This window comes from Drosophila willistoni, unplaced genomic scaffold (assembly GCF_018902025.1).
Source record: "Drosophila willistoni isolate 14030-0811.24 unplaced genomic scaffold, UCI_dwil_1.1 Seg354, whole genome shotgun sequence".
Taxonomy (NCBI): domain Eukaryota; kingdom Metazoa; phylum Arthropoda; class Insecta; order Diptera; family Drosophilidae; genus Drosophila; species Drosophila willistoni.
Window position 1 is genome coordinate 1 of NW_025814303.1, and position 22,893 is coordinate 22,893.

A 22,893-nucleotide genomic window follows, 5' to 3' on the forward strand; every position below is an offset into this window, starting at 1 on the left:
GATGGATGCAGAGAGTGTGGACATCATCAAGGAAAGATGCAACAGCCTCAAATTTTGTTTTTGGATTATCAAATTTGAGTTTTGCGATTAGAACACGCTTTTATATTTTTATTTTATGCAATATATATTTTGAAATGTTAAAAAAAAGGTTACAATTGCGGCAGTCTCATTTGTCTGCCGATTATTCTGACTGGCAAACGATAGTTTGTCGTAATAGAAAAATATTGTTGCTTACTAACGAAACGTTGATTGGTGAATTTTGTCATCAAAGTTTATTATGCCAAAAGTATCCATGTCCTTGTTTCACATCTACTTTGTATCGCACTCTTTTGACTTGGTTAAGGCTGGAACAGGAATACGTAAACAGGGATAAACAAAACTTCCCAATAATCAATATTGCACGATCTAAAATATTACGTTTCGAATTAAATTCATCTATAACCAGAGGGATGGGGCAAACTTCGACCGCGTCAAAGTTTGTATACCCTTGCAACTTTTTTGGTAACTCTTTCCTTACCTATAGCCATCAAAATGGAAAAACGTTTTATCTAAAAAGGCTAAAGTTTGCGAAGATAACATAGATCAAAGTCACTGTTTACCACCGATTGTTCCTATGGGAGCTATATGATATAGTCGCCCGATCTTAGTTTGATTCGGCACAGTCATTAATGGTTATATTAAACTGAGAAATAACAAATTTTTATGACATTTGCGTAGAAAGTAACGAATTTACTTGGGTTCTATTCAATAATCTCTTAGTTTTTCAACTATTTTAACGAAAATTGCTAATAATTCACTGATTAAAAAGAGACAGAAAGATTTGGCAATTTCATACTGCTAAGTTTATTTTCGAAAATATCTAGTACTCTCAGCTGGACGGAAAGCAATTCACACATTTTTGAGATCCAAGAAGGCCTGGGATGTTTGTAAAATTCGACCTGGTCAAGGGGGTACAGTACTTGAATCATTCTAATTCGTGAACTCATACAGTCAACATCAAAAATAAAACAAAAAGTTTACTTCTGAAAATCAAAAAAAGAGAAAAACAAAAGTGAAAACATGTTGACTGTTCAATTGATCATGCAATCCGGAAAGGTTAGTAAACGTGAGGATATAACTTTTCATAATCGTGACCAAGTGTTCTTTTCCAGCCATTGGTTACGAAGCTCCCAATCTCAGCTACCGTATACGAGCTAAAGGCTGAGCTTCAGAGCCTTCTCAATATTGAGCCGGAAACATTGGAGATTTCTGCATCTGATGTAACGTGTGCCGATTCAGATCTTTTAATAGAAGTTGCTGGTCTAGGCAAAAACAAACAAATTAAGCCGGTTGTGTCTTGCTATGAAGGCAACAATTTTGTGGGCTTGATACTATTTTCCCTTGGGGGCGAGGATTTCGCCGATCCATTAGTCGATAATTCGGTGTCAGACTCAAGTATCGAAGATAGTGAATCTTCCGTCATTGAGCTATCCTCGGGATCTAGTGGCGGATCCGTCCAGCCATCCACTATTGATTGCAAGCGAGGTATTAAACGAAAAGCCCAAGGACATGAAATAACCATAGAGACTAAACGGTAAGTATTAGGAATAGAAAATCAAAATCAGTGACTGAATATTCCGTCTTTGAAAATAGGATCAAATATTTCTCGAATCCAGTGAGGAAGTCTAGAAAACCCTCGTATGGAGTATGCAGGAGGCATCGATATGGAGGCTGCGGAAAAAGTCCCGACCACGCTCCGGTTAAACATGAAATCGAAATGGAACCATGTTATAAATCAGGGCCCCCGTACTTAACATTCTCCCAGAGAACAGCCGTTGTCGTGTTATATCTTCCTCAGAATGTGAGAAAAACTTTTGCGACCTGTTGGAAGATTCTTTGGAATTTTAAGGATTTCAGAAATGTTCGCTGTTTGGATTTCAATGAGGTGACTCCAGACACTGAGTACAATGGGCGGCTGTACATTGCAGCGGCCAATGAGAATACAGGACTGGGTGGCGGGCAACGTATGCTCCATGGAGACATTTCAGGCCACCAGTCTCATAGACTTCCTACACCTGACACCGGCCAGATTACATGGCCAAAGGTCGAGAAGTGTTCCAAGCAATTTCGAGCTTCTGGAACAGCAGAATGCTGATATTACGACGGAGAATGGGCCGTGGTGAGCCGCAAATGCAGCCCCCATAGTGACAGATATTGTCCAAATGAACAGCTTGAGATCTGGATGGATGCCAGAGAGTGTGGACATCATCAAGGAAAGATGCAACAGCCTCAATTTGTTTTGGATTATCAAATTTGAGTTTTGCGATTAGAACACGTTTTATATTTTATTTTATGCAATATATATTTTGAAATGTTAAAAAAAGGTTACAATTGCGGCAGTCTCATTTGTCTGCCGATTATTCTGACTGGCAACGATAGTTTGTCGTAATAGAAAAATATTGTTGCTTTACTAACGAAACGTTGATTGGTGAATTTTGTCATCAAAGTTTATTATGCCAAAAGTATCCATGTCCTTGTTCACATCTACTTTGTATCGCACTCTTTTGACTTGGTTAAGGCTGGAACAGGAATACGTAAACAGGATAAACAAAACTTCCCAATAATCAATATTGCACATCTAAAATATTACGTTTCGAATTAAATTCATCTATAAACCAGAGGGATGGGGCAAACTTCGACCGCGTCAAAGTTGTATACCCTTGCAACTTTTTTGGTAACTCTTTCCTTACCTATAGCCATCAAATGGAAAAACGTTTTATCTAAAAGGCTAAAGTTTGCGAAAGAACGGCCTAAAACTTAGCATAGGAAATAACGAAGATATTGATCAAAGTCACTGTTTACCACCGATTGTTCCTATGGGAGCTATATGATATAGTCGCCCGATCTTAGTTTGATTCGGCACAGTCATTAATGGTTATATTAAACTGAGAAATAACAAATTTTATGACATTTGCGTAGAAAGTAACGAATTTACTTGGGTTCTATTCAATAATCTCTTAGTTTTTCAACTATATTAACGAAAATTGCTAATAATTCACTGATTAAAAAGAGACAGAAAATTTGGCAATTTCATACTGCTAAGTTTATTTTCGAAAATATCTAGTACTCTCAGCTGACGGAAGCAATTCACACATTTTGAGATCCAAGAAGGCCTGGATGTTTGTAAAATTCGACCTGGTCAAGGGTACAGTACTTGAATCATTCTAATTCGTGAACTCATACAGTCAACATCAAAAATAAAACAAAAAGTTTACTTCTGAAAATCAAAAAAGAGAAAAACAAAAGTGAAAACATGTGACTGTTCAATTGATCATGCAATCCGAAAGGTTAGTAAACGTGAGGATATAACTTTTCATAATCGTGACCAAGTTCTTTTCCAGCCATTGGTTACGAAGCTCCCAATCTCAGCTACCGTATACGAGCTAAAGCTGAGCTTCAGAGCCTTCTCAATATGACCGGAAACATTGAGATTCTGCATCTGATGTAACGTGTCCGATCAATCTTTAATAGAAGTGCTGGTCTAGGCAAAAACAAACAAATTAAGCCGGTTGTGTCTTGCTATGAAGGCAACAATTTTGTGGGCTTGATACTATTTTCCCTTGGGGCGAGGATTTCGCCGATCCATTAGTCGATAATTCGGTGTCAGATCAAGTATCGAAGATAGTGAATCTTCCGTCATTGAGCTATCCTCGGGATCTAGTGGCGATCCGTCAGCCATCCACTATTGATTGCAAGCGAGGTATTAAACGAAAAGCCCAAGGACATGAAATAACCATAGAGACTAAACGGTAAGTATTAGGAATAGAAAATCAAAATTCAGTGACTGAATATTCCGTCTTTTGAAAATAGGATCAAATATGTTCTCGAATCCAGTGAGGAGAGTCTAGAAAACCACTCGTATGGAGTATGCAGGAGGCATGCGATATGGAGGCTGCGGAATAAAGTCCCGACCACGTCCGGTTAAACATGAAATCGAAATGGAACCTGATGTTATAAATGGTCAGCGGCCCCCGTACGTTAACATTCTCCCAGAGAACAGGCCGTTTGTCGTGGTTATATCTCCTCAGAATGTGAGAAAAACTTTTGCGACCTATTGGAAGAGTTCTTTGGAATTTTAAGGATTTCAGAAATGTTCGCTGTTTGGATTTCAATAGGTGACTCCAGACACTGAGTACAATGGGCGGCTGTACATTGCAGCGGCCAATGAGGATACGATGGACTGGTGGCGGGCAACGTATGCTCCATGGAGACATATCAGGCCACCAGTCTCATAGACTTCCTACACCTGACACCGGCCAGAGTTACATGGCCAAAGGTCGAGAAGTGTTTCCAAGCAATTTTCGAGCTTCTGGAACAGCAGAATGCTGATATACGACGGAGAAGTGGCCGTGGTGAGCCGCAAAGATGCAGCCCCCATAGTGACAGATATTTGTCCAAATGAACAGCTTGAGATCTGGATGGATGCAGAGAGTGTGGACATCATCAAGGAAAGATGCAACAGCCTCAAATTTTGTTTTTGGATTATCAAATTTGAGTTTTGCGATTAGAACACGCTTTTATATTTTTATTTTATGCATATATATTTTGAAATGTTAAAAAAAAGGTTACAATTGCGGCAGTCTCATTTGTCTGCCGATTATTCTGACTGGCAACAATAGTTGTCGTAATAGAAAAATATTGTTGCTTTACTAACGAAACGTTGATTGGTGAATTTTGTCATCAAAGTTTATTATGCCAAAAGTATCCATGTCCTTGTTTCACATCTACTTTGTATCGGCACTCTTTTGACTTGGTTAAGGCTGGAACAGGAATACGTAAACAGGGATAAACAAAACTTCCCAATAATCAATATTGCACGATCTAAAATATTACGTTTCGAATTAAATTCATCTATAAACCAGAGGATGGGGCAAACTTCGACCGCGTCAAAGTTTGTATACCCTTGCAACTTTTTTGGTAACTCTTTCCTTACCTATAGCCATCAAAATGGAAAAACGTTTTATCTAAAAAGGCTAAAGTTTGCGAAAGAACGGCCTAAAATCTTAGCATAGGAAATAACGAAGATATTGATCAAAGTCACTGTTTACCACCGATTGTTCCTATGGGAGCTATATGATATAGTCGCCCGATCTTAGTTTGATTCGGCACAGTCATTAATGGTTATATTAAACTGAGAAATAACAAATTTTTATGACATTTGCGTAGAAAGTAACGAATTTACTTGGGTTCTATTCAATAATCTCTTAGTTTTTCAACTATATTAACGAAAATTGCTAATAATTCACTGATTAAAAAGAGACAGAAAGATTTGGCAATTTCATACTGCTAAGTTTATTTTCGAAAATATCTAGTACTCTCAGCTGGACGGAAGCAATTCACACATTTTTGAGATCCAAGAAGGCCTGGGATGTTTGTAAAATTCGACCTGGTCAAGGGGGTACAGTACTTGAATCATTCTAATTCGTGAACTCATACAGTCAACATCAAAAATAAAACAAAAAGTTTACTTCTGAAAATCAAAAAAGAGAAAAACAAAAGTGAAAACATGTTGACTGTTCAATTGATCATGCAATCCGGAAAGGTTAGTAAACGTGAGGATATAACTTTTCATAATCGTGACCAAGTGTTCTTTTCCAGCCATTGGTTACGAAGCTCCCAATCTCAGCTACCGTATACGAGCTAAAGGCTGAGCTTCAGAGCCTTCTCAATATTGAGCCGGAAACATTGGAGATTTCTGCATCTGATGTAACGTGTGCCGATTCAGATCTTTTAATAGAAGTTGCTGGTCTAGGCAAAAACAAACAAATTAAGCCGGTTGTGTCTTGCTATGAAGGCAACAATTTTGTGGGCTTGATACTATTTTCCCTTGGGGCGAGGATTTCGCCGATCCATTAGTCGATAATTCGGTGTCAGACTCAAGTATCGAAGATAGTGAATCTTCCGTCATTGAGCTATCCTCGGGATCTAGTGGCGGATCCGTCCAGCCATCCACTATTGATTGCAAGCGAGGTATTAAACGAAAAGCCCAAGGACATGAAATAACCATAGAGACTAAACGGTAAGTATTAGGAATAGAAAATCAAAATTCAGTGACTGAATATTCCGTCTTTTGAAAATAGGATCAAATATGTTCTCGAATCCAGTGAGGAGAGTCTAGAAAACCACTCGTATGGAGATATGCAGGAGGCATGCGATATGAGAGGCTGCGGAATAAAGTCCCGACCACGTCCGGTTAAACATGAAATCGAAATGGAACCCGATGTTATAAATGGTCAGCGGCCCCCGTACGTTAACATTCTCCCAGAGAACAGGCCGTTTGTCGTGGTTATATCTTCCTCAGAATGTGAGAAAAACTTTTGCGACCTATTGGAAGAGTTCTTTGGAATTTTTAAGGATTTCAGAAATGTTCGCTGTTTGGATTTCAATGAGGTGACTCCAGACACTGAGTACAATGGGCGGCTGTACATTGCAGCGGCCAATGAGGATACGATGGACTCGGTGGCGGGCAACGTATGCTCCATGGAGACATATCAGGCCACCAGTCTCATAGACTTCCTACACCTGACACCGGCCAGAGTTACATGGCCAAAGGTTGAGAAGTGTTTCCAAGCAATTTTCGAGCTTCTGGAACAGCAGAATGCTGATATTACGACGGAGAAGTGGGCCGTGGTGAGCCGCAAAGATGCAGCCCCCATAGTGACAGATATTTGTCCAAATGAACAGCTTGAGATCTGGATGGATGCAGAGAGTGTGGACATCATCAAGGAAAGATGCAACAGCCTCAAATTTTGTTTTTGGATTATCAAATTTGAGTTTTGCGATTAGAACACGCTTTTATATTTTTATTTTATGCATATATATTTTGAAATGTTAAAAAAAAGGTTACAATTGCGGCAGTCTCATTTGTCTGCCGATTATTCTGACTGGCAACGATAGGTTGTCGTAATAGAAAAATATTGTTGCTTTACTAACGAAACGTTGATTGGTGAATTTTGTCATCAAAGTTTATTATGCCAAAAGTATCCATGTCCTTGTTTCACATCTACTTTGTATCGGCACTCTTTTGACTTGGTTAAGGCTGGAACAGGAATACGTAAACAGGGATAAACAAAACTTCCCAATAATCAATATTGCACGATCTAAAATATTACGTTTCGAATTAAATTCATCTTTAAACCAGAGGGATGGGGCAAATTTCGACCCCGTCAAAGTTTGTATACCCTTGCAACTTTTTTGGTAACTCTTTCCTTACCTATAGCCATCAAAATGGAAAAACGTTTTATCTAAAAAGGCTAAAGTTTGCGAAAGATCTTAGCATAGGAAATAACGAAGATATTGATCAAAGTCACTGTTTACCACCGATTGTTCCTATGGGAGCTATATGATATAGTCGCCCGATCTTAGTTTGATTCGGCACAGTCATTAATGGTTATATTAAACTGAGAAATAACAAATTTTTATGACATTTGCGTAGAAAGTAACGAATTTACTTGGGTTCTATTCAATAATCTCTTAGTTTTTCAACTATTTTAACGAAAATTGCTAATAATTCACTGATTAAAAAGAGACAGAAAGATTTGGCAATTTCATACTGCTAAGTTTATTTTCGAAAATATCTAGTACTCTCAGCTGGACGGAAGCAATTCACACATTTTTGAGATCCAAGAAGGCCTGGGATGTTTGTAAAATTCGACCTGGTCAAGGTGGTACAGTACTTGAATCATTCTAATTCGTGAACTCATACAGTCAACATCAAAAATAAAACAAAAAGTTTACTTCTGAAAATCAAAAAAGAGAAAAACAAAAGTGAAAACATGTTGACTGTTCAATTGATCATGCAATCCGGAAAGGTTAGTAAACGTGAGGATATAACTTTTCATAATCGTGACCAAGTGTTCTTTTCCAGCCATTGGTTACGAAGCTCCCAATCTCAGCTACCGTATACGAGCTAAAGGCTGAGCTTCAGAGCCTTCTCAATATTGAGCCGGAAACATTGGAGATTTCTGCATCTGATGTAACGTGTCCCGATTCAGATCTTTTAATAGAAGTTGCTGGTCTAGGCAAAAACAAACAAATTAAGCCGGTTGTGTCTTGCTATGAAGGCAACAATTTTGTGGGCTTGATACTATTTTCCCTTGGGGGCGAGGATTTCGCCGATCCATTAGTCGATAATTCGGTGTCAGACTCAAGTATCGAAGATAGTGAATCTTCCGTCATTGAGCTATCCTCGGGATCTAGTGGCGGATCCGTCCAGCCATCCACTATTGATTGCAAGCGAGGTATTAAACGAAAAGCCCAAGGACATGAAATAACCATAGAGACTAAACGGTAAGTATTAGGAATAGAAAATCAAAATTCAGTGACTGAATATTCCGTCTTTTGAAAATAGGATCAAATATGTTCTCGAATCCAGTGAGGAGAGTCTAGAAAACCACTCGTATGGAGATATGCAGGAGGCATGCGATATGGGAGGCTGCGGAATAAAGTCCCGACCACGCCCTGTTAAACATGAAATCGAAATGGAACCTGATGTTATAAATGGTCAGCGGCCCCCGTACGTTAACATTCTCCCAGAGAACAGGCCGTTTGTCGTGGTTATATCTTCCTCAGAATGTGAGAAAAACTTTTGCGACCTGTTGGAAGAGTTCTTTGGAATTTTTAAGGATTTCAGAAATGTTCGCTGTTTGGATTTCAATGAGGTGACTCCAGACACTGAGTACAATGGGCGGCTGTACATTGCAGCGGCCAATGAGGATACGATGGACTGGGTGGCGGGCAACGTATGCTCCATGGAGACATATCAGGCCACCAGTCTCATAGACTTCCTACACCTGACACCGGCCAGAGTTACATGGCCAAAGGTCGAGAAGTGTTTCCAAGCAATTTTCGAGCTTCTGGAACAGCAAAATGCTGATATTACGACGGAGAAGTGGGCCGTGGTGAGCCGCAAAGATGCAGCCCCCATAGTGACAGATATTTGTCCAAATGAACAGCTTGAGATCTGGATGGAGGCAGAGAGTGTGGACATCATCAAGGAAAGATGCAACAGCCTCAAATTTTGTTTTTGGATTATCAAATTTGAGTTTTGCGATTAGAACACGCTTTTATATTTTTATTTTATGCAATATATATTTTGAAATGTTAAAAAAAAGGTTACAATTGCGGCAGTCTCATTTGTCTGCCGATTATTCTGACTGGCAACGATAGTTTGTCGTAATAGAAAAATATTGTTGCTTTACTAACGAAACGTTGATTGGTGAATTTTGTCATCAAAGTTTATTATGCCAAAAGTATCCATGTCCTTGTTTCACATCTACTTTGTATCGGCACTCTTTTGACTTGGTTAAGGCTGGAACAGGAATACGTAAACAGGGATAAACAAAACTTCCCAATAATCAATATTGCACGATCTAAAATATTACGTTTCGAATTAAATTCATCTATAAACCAGAGGGATGGGGCAAACTTCGACCGCGTCAAAGTTTGTATACCCTTGCAACTTTTTTAGTAACTCTTTCCTTACCTATAGCCATCAAAATGGAAAAACGTTTTATCTAAAAAGGCTAAAGTTTGCGAAAGATCTTAGCATAGGAAATAACGAAGATATTGATCAAAGTCACTGTTTACCACCGATTGTTCCTATGGGAGCTATATGATATAGTCGCCCGATCTTAGTTTGATTCGGCACAGTCATTAATGGTTATATTAAACTGAGAAATAACAAATTTTTATGACATTTGCGTAGAAAGTAACGAATTTACTTGGGTTCTATTCAATAATCTCTTAGTTTTTCAACTATATTAACGAAAATTGCTAATAATTCACTGATTAAAAAGAGACAGAAAGATTAGGCAATTTCATACTGCTAAGTTTATTTTCGAAAATATCTAGTACTCTCAGCTGGACGGAAGCAATTCACACATTTTTGAGATCCAAGAAGGCCTGGGATGTTTGTAAAATTCGACCTGGTCAAGGGGGTACAGTACTTGAATCATTCTAATTCGTGAACTCATACAGTCAACATCAAAAATAAAACAAAAAGTTTACTTCTGAAAATCAAAAAAGAGAAAAACAAAAGTGAAAACATGTTGACTGTTCAATTGATCATGCAATCCGGAAAGGTTAGTAAACGTGAGAATATAACTTTTCAATATCGTGACCAAGTGTTCTTTTCCAGCCATTGGTTACGAAGCTCCCAATCTCAGCTACCGTATACGAGCTAAAGGCTGAGCTTCAGAGCCTTCTCAATATTGAGCCGGAAACATTGGAGATTTCTGCATCTGATGTAACGTGTGCCGATTCAGATCTTTTAATAGAAGTTGCTGGTCTAGGCAAAAACAAACAAATTAAGCCGGTTGTGTCTTGCTATGAAGGCAACAATTTTGTGGGCTTGATACTATTTTCCCTTGGGGGCGAGGATTTCGCCGATCCATTAGTCGATAATTCGGTGTCAGACTCAAGTATCGAAGTTAGTGAATCTTCCGTCATTGAGCTATCCTCGGATCTAGTGGCGGATCCGTCCAGCCATCCACTATTGATTGCAAGCGAGGTATTAAACGAAAAGCCCAAGGACATGAAATAACCATAGAGACTAAACGGTAAGTATTAGGAATAGAAAATCAAAATTCAGTGACTGAATATTCCGTCTTTTGAAAATAGGATCAAATATGTTCTCGAATCCAGTGAGGAGAGTCTAGAAAACCACTCGTATGGAGATATGCAGGAGGCATGCGATATGGGAGGCTGCGGAATAAAGTCCCGACCACCCCCGGTTAAACATGAAATCGAAATGGAACCTGATGTTATAAATGGTCAGCGGCCCCCGTACGTTAACATTCTCCCAGAGAACAGGTCGTTTGTCGTGGTTATATCTTCCTCAGAATGTGAGAAAAACTTTTGCGACCTGTTGGAAGAGTTCTTTGGAATTTTTAAGGATTTCAGAAATGTTCGCTGTTTTGATTTTAATGAGGTGACTCCAGACACTGAGTACAATGGGCGGCTGTACATTGCAGCGGCCAATGAGGATACGATGGACTGGGTGGCGGGCAACGTATGCTCCATGGAGACATATCAGGCCACCAGTCTCATAGACTTCCTACACCTGACACCGGCCAGAGTTACATGGCCAAAGGTCGAGAAGTGTTTCCAAGCAATTTTCGAACTTCTGGAACAGCAGAATGCTGATATTACGACGGAGAAGTGGGCCGTGGTGAGCCGCAAAGATGCAGCCCCATAGTGACAGATATTTGTCCAAATGAACAGCTTGAGATCTGGATGGATGCAGAGAGTGTGGACATCATCAAGGAAAGATGCAACAGCCTCAAATTTTGTTTTGCGACCGCGTCAAAGTTTGTATACCCTTGAAACTTTTTTGGTAACTCTTTCCTTACCTATAGCCATCAAAATGGAAAAACGTTTTATCTAAAAAGGCTAAAGTTTGCGAAAGAACGGCCTAAAATCTTAGCATAGGAAATAACGAAGATATTGATCAAAGTCACTGTTTACCACCGATTGTTCCTATGGGAGCTATATGACATAGTCGCCCGATCTTAGTTTGATTCGGCACAGTCATTAATGGTTATATTAAACTGAGAAATAACAAATTTTTATGACATTTGCGTAGAAAGTAACGAATTTACTTGGGTTCTATTCAATAATCTCTTAGTTTTTCAACTATTTTAACGAAAATTGCTAATAATTCACTGATTAAAAAGAGACAGAAAGATTTGGCAATTTCATACTGCTAAGTTTATTTTCGAAAATATCTAGTGCTCTCAGCTGGACGGAAGCAATTCACACATTTTTGAGATCCAAGAAGGCCTGGGATGGGCCCGGTATTAGGAATAGAAAATCAAAATTCAGTGACTGAATATTCCGTCTTTTGAAAATAGGATCAAATATATTCTCGAATCCAGTGAGGAGAGTCTAGAAAACCACTCGTATGGAGATATGCAGGAGGCATGCGATATGGGAGGCTGCGGAATAAAGTCCCGACCACGCCCGGTTAAACATAAAATCGAAATGGAACCTGATGTTATAAATGGTCAGCGGCCCCCGTACGTTAACATTCTCCCAGAGAACAGGCCGTTTGTCGTGGTTATATCTTCCTCAGAATGTGAGAAAAACTTTTGCGACCTGTTGGAAGAGTTCTTTGGAATTTTTAAGGATTTCAGAAATGTTCGCTGTTTGGATTTCAATGAGGTGACTCCAGACACTGAGTACAATGGTCGGCTGTACATTGCAGCGGCCAATGAGGATACGATGGACTGGGTGGCGGGCAACGTATGCTCCATGGAGACATATCAGGCCACCAGTCTCATAGACTTCCTACACCTGACACCGGCCAGAGTTACATGGCCAAAGGTCGAGAAGTGTTTCCAAGCAATTTTCGAGCTTCTGGAACAGCAAAATGCTGATATTACGACGGAGAAGTGGGCCGTGGTGAGCCGCAAAGATGCAGCCCCCATAGTGACAGATATTTGTCCAAATGAACAGCTTGAGATCTGGATGGATGCAGAGAGTGTGGACATCATCAAGGAAAGATGCAACAGCCGATTAGAACACGCTTTTATATTTTTATTTTATGCAATATATATTTTGAAATGTTAAAAAAAAGGTTACAATTGCGGCAGTCTCATTTGTCTGCCGATTATTCTGACTGGCAACGATAGTTTGTCGTAATAGAAAAATATTGTTGCTTTACTAACGAAACGTTGATTGGTGAATTTTGTCATCAAAGTTTATTATGCCAAAAGTATCCATGTCCTTGTTTCACATCTACTTTGTATCGGCACTCTTTTGACTTGGTTAAGGCTGGAACAGGAATACGTAAACAGGGATAAACAAAACTTCCCAATAATGAATATTGCACGATCTAAAATATTACGTTTCGAATTAAATTCATCTATAAACCAGAGGGATGGGGCAAACTTCGACCGCGTCAAAGTTTGTATACCCTTGCAACTTTTTTGGTAACTCTTTCCTTACCTATAGCCATCAAAATGGAAAAACGTTTTATCTAAAAAGGCTAAAGTTTGCGAAAGAACGGCCTAAAATCTTAGCATAGGAAATAACGAAGATATTGATCAAAGTCACTGTTTACCACCGATTGTTCCTATGGGAGCTATATGATATAGTCGCCCGATCTTAGTTTGATTCGGCACAGTCATTAATGGTTATATTAAACTGAGAAATAACAAATTTTTATGACATTTGCGTAGAAAGTAACGAATTTACTTGGGTTCTATTCAATAATCTCTTAGTTTTTCAACTATTTTAACGAAAATTGCTAATAATTCACTGATTACAAAGAGACAGAAAGATTTGGCAATTTCATACTTCTAAGTTTATTTTCGAAAATATCTAGTACTCTCAGCTGGACGGAAGCAATTCACACATTTTTGAGATCCAAGAAGGCCTGGGATGTTTGTAAAATTCGACCTGGTCAAGGGGGTACAGTACTTGAATCATTCTAATTCGTGAACTCATACAGTCAACATCAAAAATAAAACAAAAAGTTTACTTCTGAAAATCAAAAAAGAGAAAAACAAAAGTGAAAACATGTTGACTGTTCAATTGATCATGCAATCCGGAAAGGTTAGTAAACGTGAGGATATAACTTTTCATAATCGTGACCAAGTGTTCTTTTCCAGCCATTGGTTACGAAGCTCCCAATCTCAGCTACCGTATACGAGCTAAAGGCTGAGCTTCAGAGCCTTCTCAATATTGAGCCGGAAACATTGGAGATTTCTGCATCTGATGTAACGTGTGCCGATTCAGATCTTTTAATAGAAGTTGCTGGTCTAGGCAAAAACAAACAAATTAAGCCGGTTGTGTCTTGCTATGAAGGCAACAATTTTGTGGGCTTGATACTATTTTCCCTTGGGGGCGAGGATTTCGCCGATCCATTAGTCGATAATTCGGTGTCAGACTCAAGTATCGAAGATAGTGAATCTTCCGTCATTGAGCTATCCTCGGGATCTAGTGGCGGATCCGTCCAGCCATCCACTATTGATTGCAAGCGAGGTATTAAACGAAAAGCCCAAGGAACCTGATGTTATAAATGGTCAGCGGCCCCCGTACGTTAACATTCTCCCAGAGAACAGGCCGTTTGTCGTGGTTATATCTTCCTCAGAATGTGAGAAAAACTTTTGTGACCTGTTGGAAGAGTTCTTTGGAATTTTTAAGGATTTCAGAAATGTTCGCTGTTTGGATTTCAATGAGGTGACTCCAGACACTGAGTACAATGGGCGGCTGTACATTGCAGCGGCCAATGAGGATACGATGGACTGGGTGGCGGGCAACGTATGCTCCATGGAGACATATCAGGCCACCAGTCTCATAGACTTTCTACACCTGACACCGGCCAGAGTTACATGGCCAAAGGTCGAGAAGTGTTGCCAAGCAATTTTCGAGCTTCTGGAACAGCAGAATGCTAATATTACGACGGATAAGTGGGCTGTGGTGAGCCGCGAAGATGCACCCCCCATAGTGACAGATATTTGTCCAAATGAACAGCTTGAGATCTGGATGGATGCAGATAGTGTGGACACCATCAAGGAAAGATGCAACAGCCTCAAATTTTGTTTTTGGGTTATCAAATTTGAGTTTTGCGAATAGAATACGCTTTTATATTTTTATTTTATGCAATATATATTTTGAAATGTTAAAAAAAAGGTTACAATTGCGGCAGTCTCATTTGTCTGCCGATTATTCTGACTGGCAACGATAGTTTGTCGTAATAGAAAAATATTGTTGCTTTACTAACGAAACGTTGATTGGTGAATTTTGTCATCAAAGTTTATTATGCCAAAAGTATCCATGTCCTTGTTTCACATCTACTTTGTATCGGCACTCTTTTGACTTGGTTAAGGCTGGAACAGGAATACGTAAACAGGGATAAACAAAACTTCCCAATAATCAATATTGCACGATCTAAAATATTACGTTTCGAATTAAATTCATCTATAAACCAGAGGGATGGGGCAAACTTCGACCGCGTCAAAGTTTGTATACCCTTGCAACTTTTTTGGTAACTCTTTCCTTACCTATAGCCATCAAAATGGAAAAACGTTTTATCTAAAAAGGCTAAAGTTTGCGAAAGAACGGCCTAAAATCTTAGCATAGGAAATAACGAAGATATTGATCAAAGTCACTGTTTACCACCGATTGTTCCTATGGGAGCTATATGATATAGTCGACCGATCTTAGTTTGATTCGGCACAGTCATTAATGGTTATATTAAACTGAGAAATAACAAATTTTTATGACATTTGCGTAGAAAGTAACCAATTTACTTGGGTTCTATTCAATAATCTCTTAGTTTTTTAACTATTTTAACGAAAATTGCTAATAATTCACTGATTAAAAAGAGACAGAAAGATTTGGCAATTTCATACTGCTAAGTTTATTTTCGAAAATATCTAGTACTCTCAGCTGGACGGAAGCAATTCACACATTTTTGAGATCCAAGAAGGCCTGGGATGTTTGTAAAATTCGACCTGGTCAAGGGGGTACAGTACTTGAATCATTCTAATTCGTGAACTCATACAGTCAACATCAAAAATAAAACAAAAAGTTTACTTCTGAAAATCAAAAAGAGAAAAACAAAAGTGAAAACATGTTGACTGTTCAATTGATCATGCAATCCGGAAAGGTTAGTAAACGTGAGGATATAACTTTTCATAATCGTGACCAAGTGTTCTTTTCCAGCCATTGGTTACGAAGCTCCCAATCTCAGCTACCGTATACGAGCTAAAGGCTGAGCTTCAGAGCCTTCTCAATATTGAGCCGGAAACATTGGAGATTTCTGCATCTTATGTAACGTGTGCCGATTCAGATCTTTTAATAGAAGTTGCTGGTCTAGGCAAAAACAAACAAATTAAGCCGGTTGTGTCTTGCTATGAAGGCAACAATTTTGTGGGCTTGATACTATTTTCCCTTGGGGGCGAGGATTTCGCCGATCCATTAGTCGATAATTCGGTGTCAGACTCAAGTATCGAAGTTAGTGAATCTTCCGTCATTGAGCTATCCTCGGGATCTAGTGGCGGATCCGTCCAGCCATCCACTATTGATTGCAAGCGAGGTATTAAACGAAAAGCCCAAGGAACCTGATGTTATAAATGGTCAGCGGCCCCCGTACGTTAACATTCTCCCAGAGAACAGGCCGTTTGTCGTGGTTATATCTTCCTCAGAATGTGAGAAAAACTTTTGTGACCTGTTGGAAGAGTTCTTTGGAATTTTTAAGGATTTCAGAAATGTTCGCTGTTTGGATTTCAATGAGGTGACTCCAGACACTGAGTACAATGGGCGGCTGTACATTGCAGCGGCCAATGAGGATACGATGGACTGGGTGGCGGGCAACGTATGCTCCATGGAGACATATCAGGCCACCAGTCTCATAGACTTCCTACACCTGACACCGGCCAGAGTTACATGGCCAAAGGTCGAGAAGTGTTTCCAAGCAATTTTCGAGCTTCTGGAACAGCAGAATGCTGATATTACGACGGAGAAGTGGGCCGTGGTGAGCCGCAAAGATGCAGCCCCCATAGTGACAGATATTTGTCCAAATGAACAGCTTGAGATCTGGATGGATGCAGAGAGTGTGGACATCATCAAGGAAAGATGCAACAGCCTCAAATTTTGTTTTTGGATTATCAAATTTGAGTTTTGCGATTAGAACACGCTTTTATATTTTTATTTTATGCAATATATATTTTGAAATGTTAAAAAAAGGTTACAATTGCGGCAGTCTCATTTGTCTGCCGATTATTCTGACTGGCAACGATAGTTTGTCGTAATAGAAAAATATTGTTGCTTTACTAACGAAACGTTGATTGGTGAATTTTGTCATCAAAGTTTATTATGCCAAAAGTATCCATGTCCTTGTTTCACATCTACTTTGTATCGGCACTCTTTTGACTTGGTTAAGGCTGGAACAGGAATACGTAAACAGGGATAAACAAAACTTCCCAATAATCAATATTGCACGATCTAAAATATTACGTTTCGAATTAAATTCATCTATAAACCAGAGGGATGGGGCAAACTTCGACCGCGTCAAAGTTTGTATACCCTTGCAACTTTTTTGGTAACTCTTTCCTTACCTATAGCCATCAAAATGGAAAAACGTTTTATCTAAAAAGGCTAAAGTTTGCGAAAGAACGGCCTAAAATCTTAGCATAGGAAATAACGAAGATATTGATCAAAGTCACTGTTTACCACCGATTGTTCCTATGGGAGCTATATGATATAGTCGCCCGATCTTAGTTTGATTCGGCACAGTCATTAATGGTTATATTAAACTGAGAAATAACAAATTTTTATGACATTTGCGTAGAAAGTAACAAATTTACTTGGGTTCTATTCAATAATCTCTTAGTTTTTTAACTATTTTAACGAAAATTCCTAATAATTCACTGATTAAAAAGAGACAGAAAGATTTGGCAATTTCATACTGCTAAGTTTATTTTCGAAAATATCTAGTACTCTCAGCTGGACGGAAGCAATTCACACATTTTTGAGATCCAAGAAGGCCTGGGATGTTTGTAAAATTCGACCTGGTCAAGGGGGTACAGTACTTGAATCATTCTAATTCGTGAACTCATACAGTCAACATCAAAAATAAAACAAAAAGTTTACTTCTGAAAATCAAAAAAGAGAAAAACAAAAGTGAAAACATGTTGACTGTTCAATTGATCATGCAATCCGGAAAGGTTAGTAAACGTGAGGATATAACTTTTCATAATCGTGACCAAGTGTTCTTTTCCAGCCATTGGTTACGAAGCTCCCAATCTCAGCTACCGTATACGAGCTAAAGGCTGAGCTTCAGAGCCTTCTCAATATTGAGCCGGAAACATTGGAGATTTCTGCATCTGATGTAACGTGTGCCGATTCAGATCTTTTAATAGAAGTTGCTGGTCTAGGCAAAAACAAACAAATTAAGCCGGTTGTGTCTTGCTATGAAGGCAACAATTTTGTGGGCTTGATACTATTTTCCCTTGGGGGCGAGGATTTCGCCGATCCATTAGTCGATAATTCGGTGTCAGACTCAAGTATCGAAGTTAGTGAATCTTCCGTCATTGAGCTATCCTCGGGATCTAGTGGCGGATCCGTCCAGCCATCCACTATTGATTGCAAGCGAGGTATTAAACGAAAAGCCCAAGGACATGAAATAACCATAGAGACTAAACGGTAAGTATTAGGAATAGAAAATCAAAATTCAGTGACTGAATATTCCGTCTTTTGAAAATAGGATCAAATATGTTCTCGAATCCAGTGAGGAGAGTCTAGAAAACCACTCGTATGGAGATATGCAGGAGGCATGCGATATGGGAGGCTGCGGAATAAAGTGTTGACCACGCCCGGTTAAACATGAAATCGAAGTGGAACCTGATGTTATAAATGGTCAGCGGCCCTGATTCTTCCTCAGAATGTGAGAAAAACTTTTGCGACCTGTTGGAAGAGTTCTTTGGAATTTTTAAGGATTTCCGAAATGTTCGCTGTTTGGATTTCAATGAGGTGACTCCAGACACTGAGTACAATGGTCGGCTGTACATTGCAGCGGCCAATGAGGATACGATGGACTGGGTGGCGGGCAACCTATGCTCCATGGAGACATTTCAGGCCACCAGTCTCATAGACTTCCTACACCTGACACCGGCCAGAGTTACATGGCCAAAGGTCGAGAAGTGTTTCCAAGCAATTTTCGAGCTTCTGGAACAGCAGAATGCTGATATTACGACGGAGAAGTGGGCCGTGGTGAGCCGCAAAGATGCAGCCCCCATAGTGACAGATATTTGTCCAAATGAACAGCTTGAGATCTGGATGGATGCAGAGAGTGTGGACATCATCAAGGAAAGATGCAACAGCCTCAAATTTTGTTTTTGGATTATCAAATTTGAGTTTTGCGATTAGAACACGCTTTTATATTTTTATTTTATGCAATATATATTTTGAAATGTTAAAAAAAAGGTTACAATTGCGGCAGTCTCATTTGTCTGCCGATTATTCTGACTGGCAACGATAGTTTGTCGTAATAGAAAAATATTGTTGCTTTACTAACGAAACGTTGATTGGTGAATTTTGTCATCAAAGTTTATTATGCCAAAAGTATCCATGTCCTTGTTTCACATCTACTTTGTATCGGCACTCTTTTGACTTGGTTAAGGCTGGAACAGGAATACGTAAACAGGGATAAACAAAACTTCCCAATAATCAATATTGCACGATCTAAAATATTACGTTTCGAATTAAATTCATCTATAAACCAGAGGGATGGGGCAAACTTCGACCGCGTCAAAGTTTGTATACCCTTGCAACTTTTTTGGTAACTCTTTCCTTACCTATAGCCATCAAAATGGAAAAACGTTTTATCTAAAAAGGCTAAAGTTTGCGAAAGAACATTAAACACCTGGGCGCCCATAGCCCGTGCGGGCACTTTTGCTCGGCAATTGCTCGTGTGGCCGTCTGTGTGCATGCCGATGTGAGCACGAAGTACAAGTTGAGTGCATAAAAAACAGCTAGTGTCGCACAGACTTTTGACGAAAGCAGTACTATGTCGCTTTGTTACGCAGCTACACGCAGAAAAATTGATGCTTCACTTTCTTACATGGCAACTTTAAAAATATTTTGCCATTATTTATATTTTGTCCCAATAGGGTAAAAAGTATATTACAATATAAGCGAATCCACATTTTCGATAATAAAATTAATTAAAGATTCAATTCGAAATAGTCTTACTGATAGCTATTTAGAAGATCTCCTTCGTATAAAAAGTTATCCAAACAATATAGAAGTAAAGGAAATAGTTGAGTTTCTGAACAACAATTAGGTCGGAATTATTCTTTTTCACTTGCAGTTTAATTTTTTTATTCGTTTCTTCACATACGATTCGCGCAGTGTAAAGCAGCTTACGTACACAAGCAAGCGCACGCATACATTGACAGTTTCAGCTGGCTCTCTTTGTGCCTACCCCTGGATAAAAGAATATGCAAGAGTCCGCGAAAGAATATTTTCTGATGATAGTAATGTCGCATGCGTCAAGAGAGCACCAAAGCGCTCAACCTTGCGTATGCGTAACTTTTGGAAAGCTGTACGAAATACCAAAAGAAGGTTAATTTGTTTAGTAATTAATGAAGCCGTAGATGGCCGATTTTATGCTTCAATTTCATTTTTACAATTTTTAGAATTAGGCTTATTAGACACAGGGGCAAATATTAGTTGCATTGGAGCAGACCTGGCTAAAATAGACTGGTCGCACAATTCAAAATTTCGCAAAATTAATTCGTCAGTAAAAACGGCTGATGGATAGCCACAAACAGTTATTGGATCCATACAACTGAACGTAAAATATAGGGAGCAGATGAAGGACATTAATTTCTTTATAATCCCTTCGATTAAGCATAGGGTAGTATTAAAAACAGATTTTTGGAAAGCTTTCAAATTGGCCCCGGGTGTAATATCCTCGATTGAAACTTCAAATAGCAACGTGCCTAGATTACCAGAGAAAGACGGTGAGGAAAAGTTTCCGCTGACAGCAGAAGAAGAAAAACGTTTAGGCGGAATCATTACTCTATTTCCAGACTTTGAAAGGCAAGGCCTCGGAAGAACAAAGCTTCTGCAACATCATATAGAGGTAGGCAATGCCACCCCGATTAAACAGCGATTTTACCCAGTTTCACCGGCGGTTGAAAAAGTTATGTTTCAAAGGATCGATAGAATGTTAGAGCTAGGAGTTATTGAGAAGTCAAATAGTCCTTGGAGTTCGCCCATGCGTTTGGTGATTAACTCTGGAAAAGTTCGTTTATGCTTAGATGCACGACGTATTAACGAGGTTACAAAGAAAGACGCATACCCACTGCCCAGCATCAATGGAATTTTCGCAAGACTACCAAAAGCTAACATCATCTCCAAGATAGATTTGAAGGATGCTTTTTGGCAAATAGGTTTGAGTGAGGAATTAAAAGCAATCACAGCATTTACAGTACCTGGTCGTCTATTGTATCATTTTGTGGTTATGCCATTTGGTTTGTGTAATGCCGCGTAAACAATGCGTAGACTAATGGATGAAATAATACCCCCTGAATTAAAATATTGTACTTTTGGATACTTAGACGATTTATGTGTAGTAATAGAAAGCTTTGAGGAACATCTTATTGTGTTAGCCAAGCTAGCTGAGCAATTTCGAATGGCGAATGTAACTTTAAATGTGGCAAAGAGCAAATTTTGTGTCACAAAAGTTGCATTTTTAGGATATATAGTAGGCAATGGAGGAATTTCAACTGACACATCAAAAACAGACGCGATTCAGTCATGGCCAATTCCGAAAACAGTTAAACAAGTAAGAGCGTTTATGGGAGTAGTCGGATGGTATAGACGATTTATACCTAACTTTTCAGATATTAGTTTTTCAGTCACCGAGCTTCTGTCGTCGAAAAAGAAATTTGTCTGGAACGAGCAAGCTCAGAAATCCTTTGAAAAGCTTAAGTCTGCGGTGACTTCAGCTCCAGTTTTGCAGAACCCGAACTTTGAACGGAAGTTCTATGTGCATTGCGATGCGAGCGATGTCGGCATAGGCGCTAAGTTAGTTCAAATGTCTGATGAAGGAGAAGAAAAACCAATTGTATTTATGTCCAAGAAACTGAGTTCAGCTCAACGAAACTACAGTGTAACGGAGCGGGAATGTTTAGCAGCATTATAAGCAATCGACAGGTTTAGATGCTATATTGAGATGCAGCAGTTTGAATTGATTACGGATCATGCGAGCCTTTTGTGGCTGATGAAGCAACCTAATTTGAAGGGACGGTTGGCTAGATGGGCCATGAAATTGCAAAGTTACAAGTTCACGATAAGCCATAGAAGAAGAAATAAGTGCACTAGAAGAAGTTTATCCTGGTGTTGATTTAAATTCCAACTGTTTTGGTGATAGTGAATATCAGAATTTGAAAAAAAAGTTTTTAGATAGTCTGGGAGAGTATCCAGATATACGAGTAGATGGTTTAGTCTATATACGAACTGAACATGATGATGGAAATTTAGAAAATCAAGAATCGAGATGGAAACTGTGGATTCCATCTGGTTTGACGACTGAAGTCATAGGCAGTGCTCATAATAGTGTTATATCAGCACATGGAGGAATGGCTAAGACCCTAGAATTAATAAGGAGATTTTTTATTGGCCAGGCATGGTGTCACAAGTGAGAGATTATGTACGTAACTGTGATATTTCGAAGTCTACCAAAGCCCCGAATTACATTTTAAAACCGCCGTTGGGAAAGCCAGCAGTTTCAATGCGTCCTTTTCAAAGGTTATACATAGACCTGCTCGGTCCATATCCACGCAGTAAGCGAGGGCATATTGGGTTGGTAATAGTTTTGGATCACTTTTCCAAATTTCATTGGCTTTGTCCGTTGAAGAAGTTGACATCTCGTTTAATACAGGAGTTTCTTCAGGATCATATTTTCTTTATGTTTGGTATTCCGGAAATCCTAGTAAGCGATAACGGAGCACAATTCAAAGCGGTCGAATTTAACGCGTGGCTAACGAAGCTTGGTATTAAGCATGTATATACAGCGTTGTATTCACCTCAAGCCAACGCCTCAGAACGGGTGAATCGATCAATCATAGCAGCGATTAGAGCTTATCTTAACGATGATCATAGAGAGTGGGATGAACATATTCCAGCTATTAGTTGTGCTCTGCGGAATGGTCATCATGTGAGCATTAATTGTTCTCCATATCATGCAGTTTTTGGCTTTGATATGATTACACATGGGTCTCATTATAGTCTACTAAGTAAGTTCAATTTATTAGATGAATCACTTAATCCCCTTAGGAAAGACGATCAATTGCAGTTGTTGAGAAAAGAAATAAAACAGCAAATTGCATCAGCAGC

General features: G+C 39.1%; 6 protein-coding genes across 7 annotated transcripts; all 6 read left to right on the forward strand.

Annotated features, from left to right (window-relative positions):
* The first annotated feature begins 1,069 nt into the window (after positions 1–1,069).
* On the forward strand, positions 1,070–2,162 carry LOC124461338. Its single transcript, XM_047012865.1, has 4 exons — positions 1,070–1,095; positions 1,152–1,573; positions 1,633–1,840; positions 1,935–2,162. The coding sequence occupies exons 1-4, from the start codon at positions 1,081–1,083 to the stop codon at positions 2,160–2,162; spliced, it is 873 nt and encodes a 290-aa protein (XP_046868821.1). The 5' UTR covers positions 1,070–1,080.
* A 2,081-nt stretch (positions 2,163–4,243) lies between these two features.
* Positions 4,244–6,826, forward strand: LOC124461336. The gene is made up of 4 exons (XM_047012860.1): positions 4,244–4,391; positions 5,666–5,750; positions 5,834–6,058; positions 6,120–6,826. The coding sequence occupies exons 1-4, from the start codon at positions 4,244–4,246 to the stop codon at positions 6,823–6,825; spliced, it is 1,164 nt and encodes a 387-aa protein (XP_046868816.1). The 3' UTR covers position 6,826.
* An 814-nt stretch (positions 6,827–7,640) lies between these two features.
* Positions 7,641–9,096, forward strand: LOC124461339. Its single transcript, XM_047012866.1, has 3 exons — positions 7,641–7,850; positions 7,907–8,328; positions 8,390–9,096. The coding sequence occupies exons 1-3, from the start codon at positions 7,815–7,817 to the stop codon at positions 9,093–9,095; spliced, it is 1,164 nt and encodes a 387-aa protein (XP_046868822.1). The 5' UTR covers positions 7,641–7,814; the 3' UTR covers position 9,096.
* A 989-nt stretch (positions 9,097–10,085) lies between these two features.
* LOC26529717 lies at positions 10,086–11,333 on the forward strand. Its single transcript, XM_047012861.1, has 4 exons — positions 10,086–10,121; positions 10,178–10,325; positions 10,493–10,598; positions 10,660–11,333. Exons 1-4 carry the CDS (start codon positions 10,086–10,088, stop codon positions 11,234–11,236), a joined length of 867 nt encoding a protein of 288 aa, XP_046868817.1. The 3' UTR covers positions 11,237–11,333.
* Positions 11,334–11,949: 616 nt separating this feature from the next.
* Positions 11,950–14,619, forward strand: LOC26529907. The gene is made up of 4 exons (XM_047012862.1): positions 11,950–12,086; positions 12,174–12,522; positions 13,653–13,760; positions 13,912–14,619. The coding sequence occupies exons 1-4, from the start codon at positions 11,950–11,952 to the stop codon at positions 14,617–14,619; spliced, it is 1,302 nt and encodes a 433-aa protein (XP_046868818.1).
* A 1,010-nt stretch (positions 14,620–15,629) lies between these two features.
* LOC124461337 lies at positions 15,630–18,407 on the forward strand. 2 transcript variants are annotated; one of them, XM_047012864.1, is made up of 4 exons: positions 15,630–15,655; positions 15,712–16,105; positions 18,165–18,192; positions 18,254–18,407. In XM_047012864.1, exons 1-4 carry the CDS (start codon positions 15,641–15,643, stop codon positions 18,354–18,356), a joined length of 540 nt encoding a protein of 179 aa, XP_046868820.1. In that variant the 5' UTR covers positions 15,630–15,640; the 3' UTR covers positions 18,357–18,407. The 2 variants fall into 2 exon arrangements, with proteins under 2 accessions (XP_046868820.1, XP_046868819.1); XM_047012863.1 differs by lacking the exons at positions 15,630–15,655; positions 15,712–16,105 and adding an exon at positions 17,689–17,714 and having other exon boundaries at positions 17,771–18,192; positions 18,254–18,373.
* Positions 18,408–22,893: the final 4,486 nt, after the last annotated feature.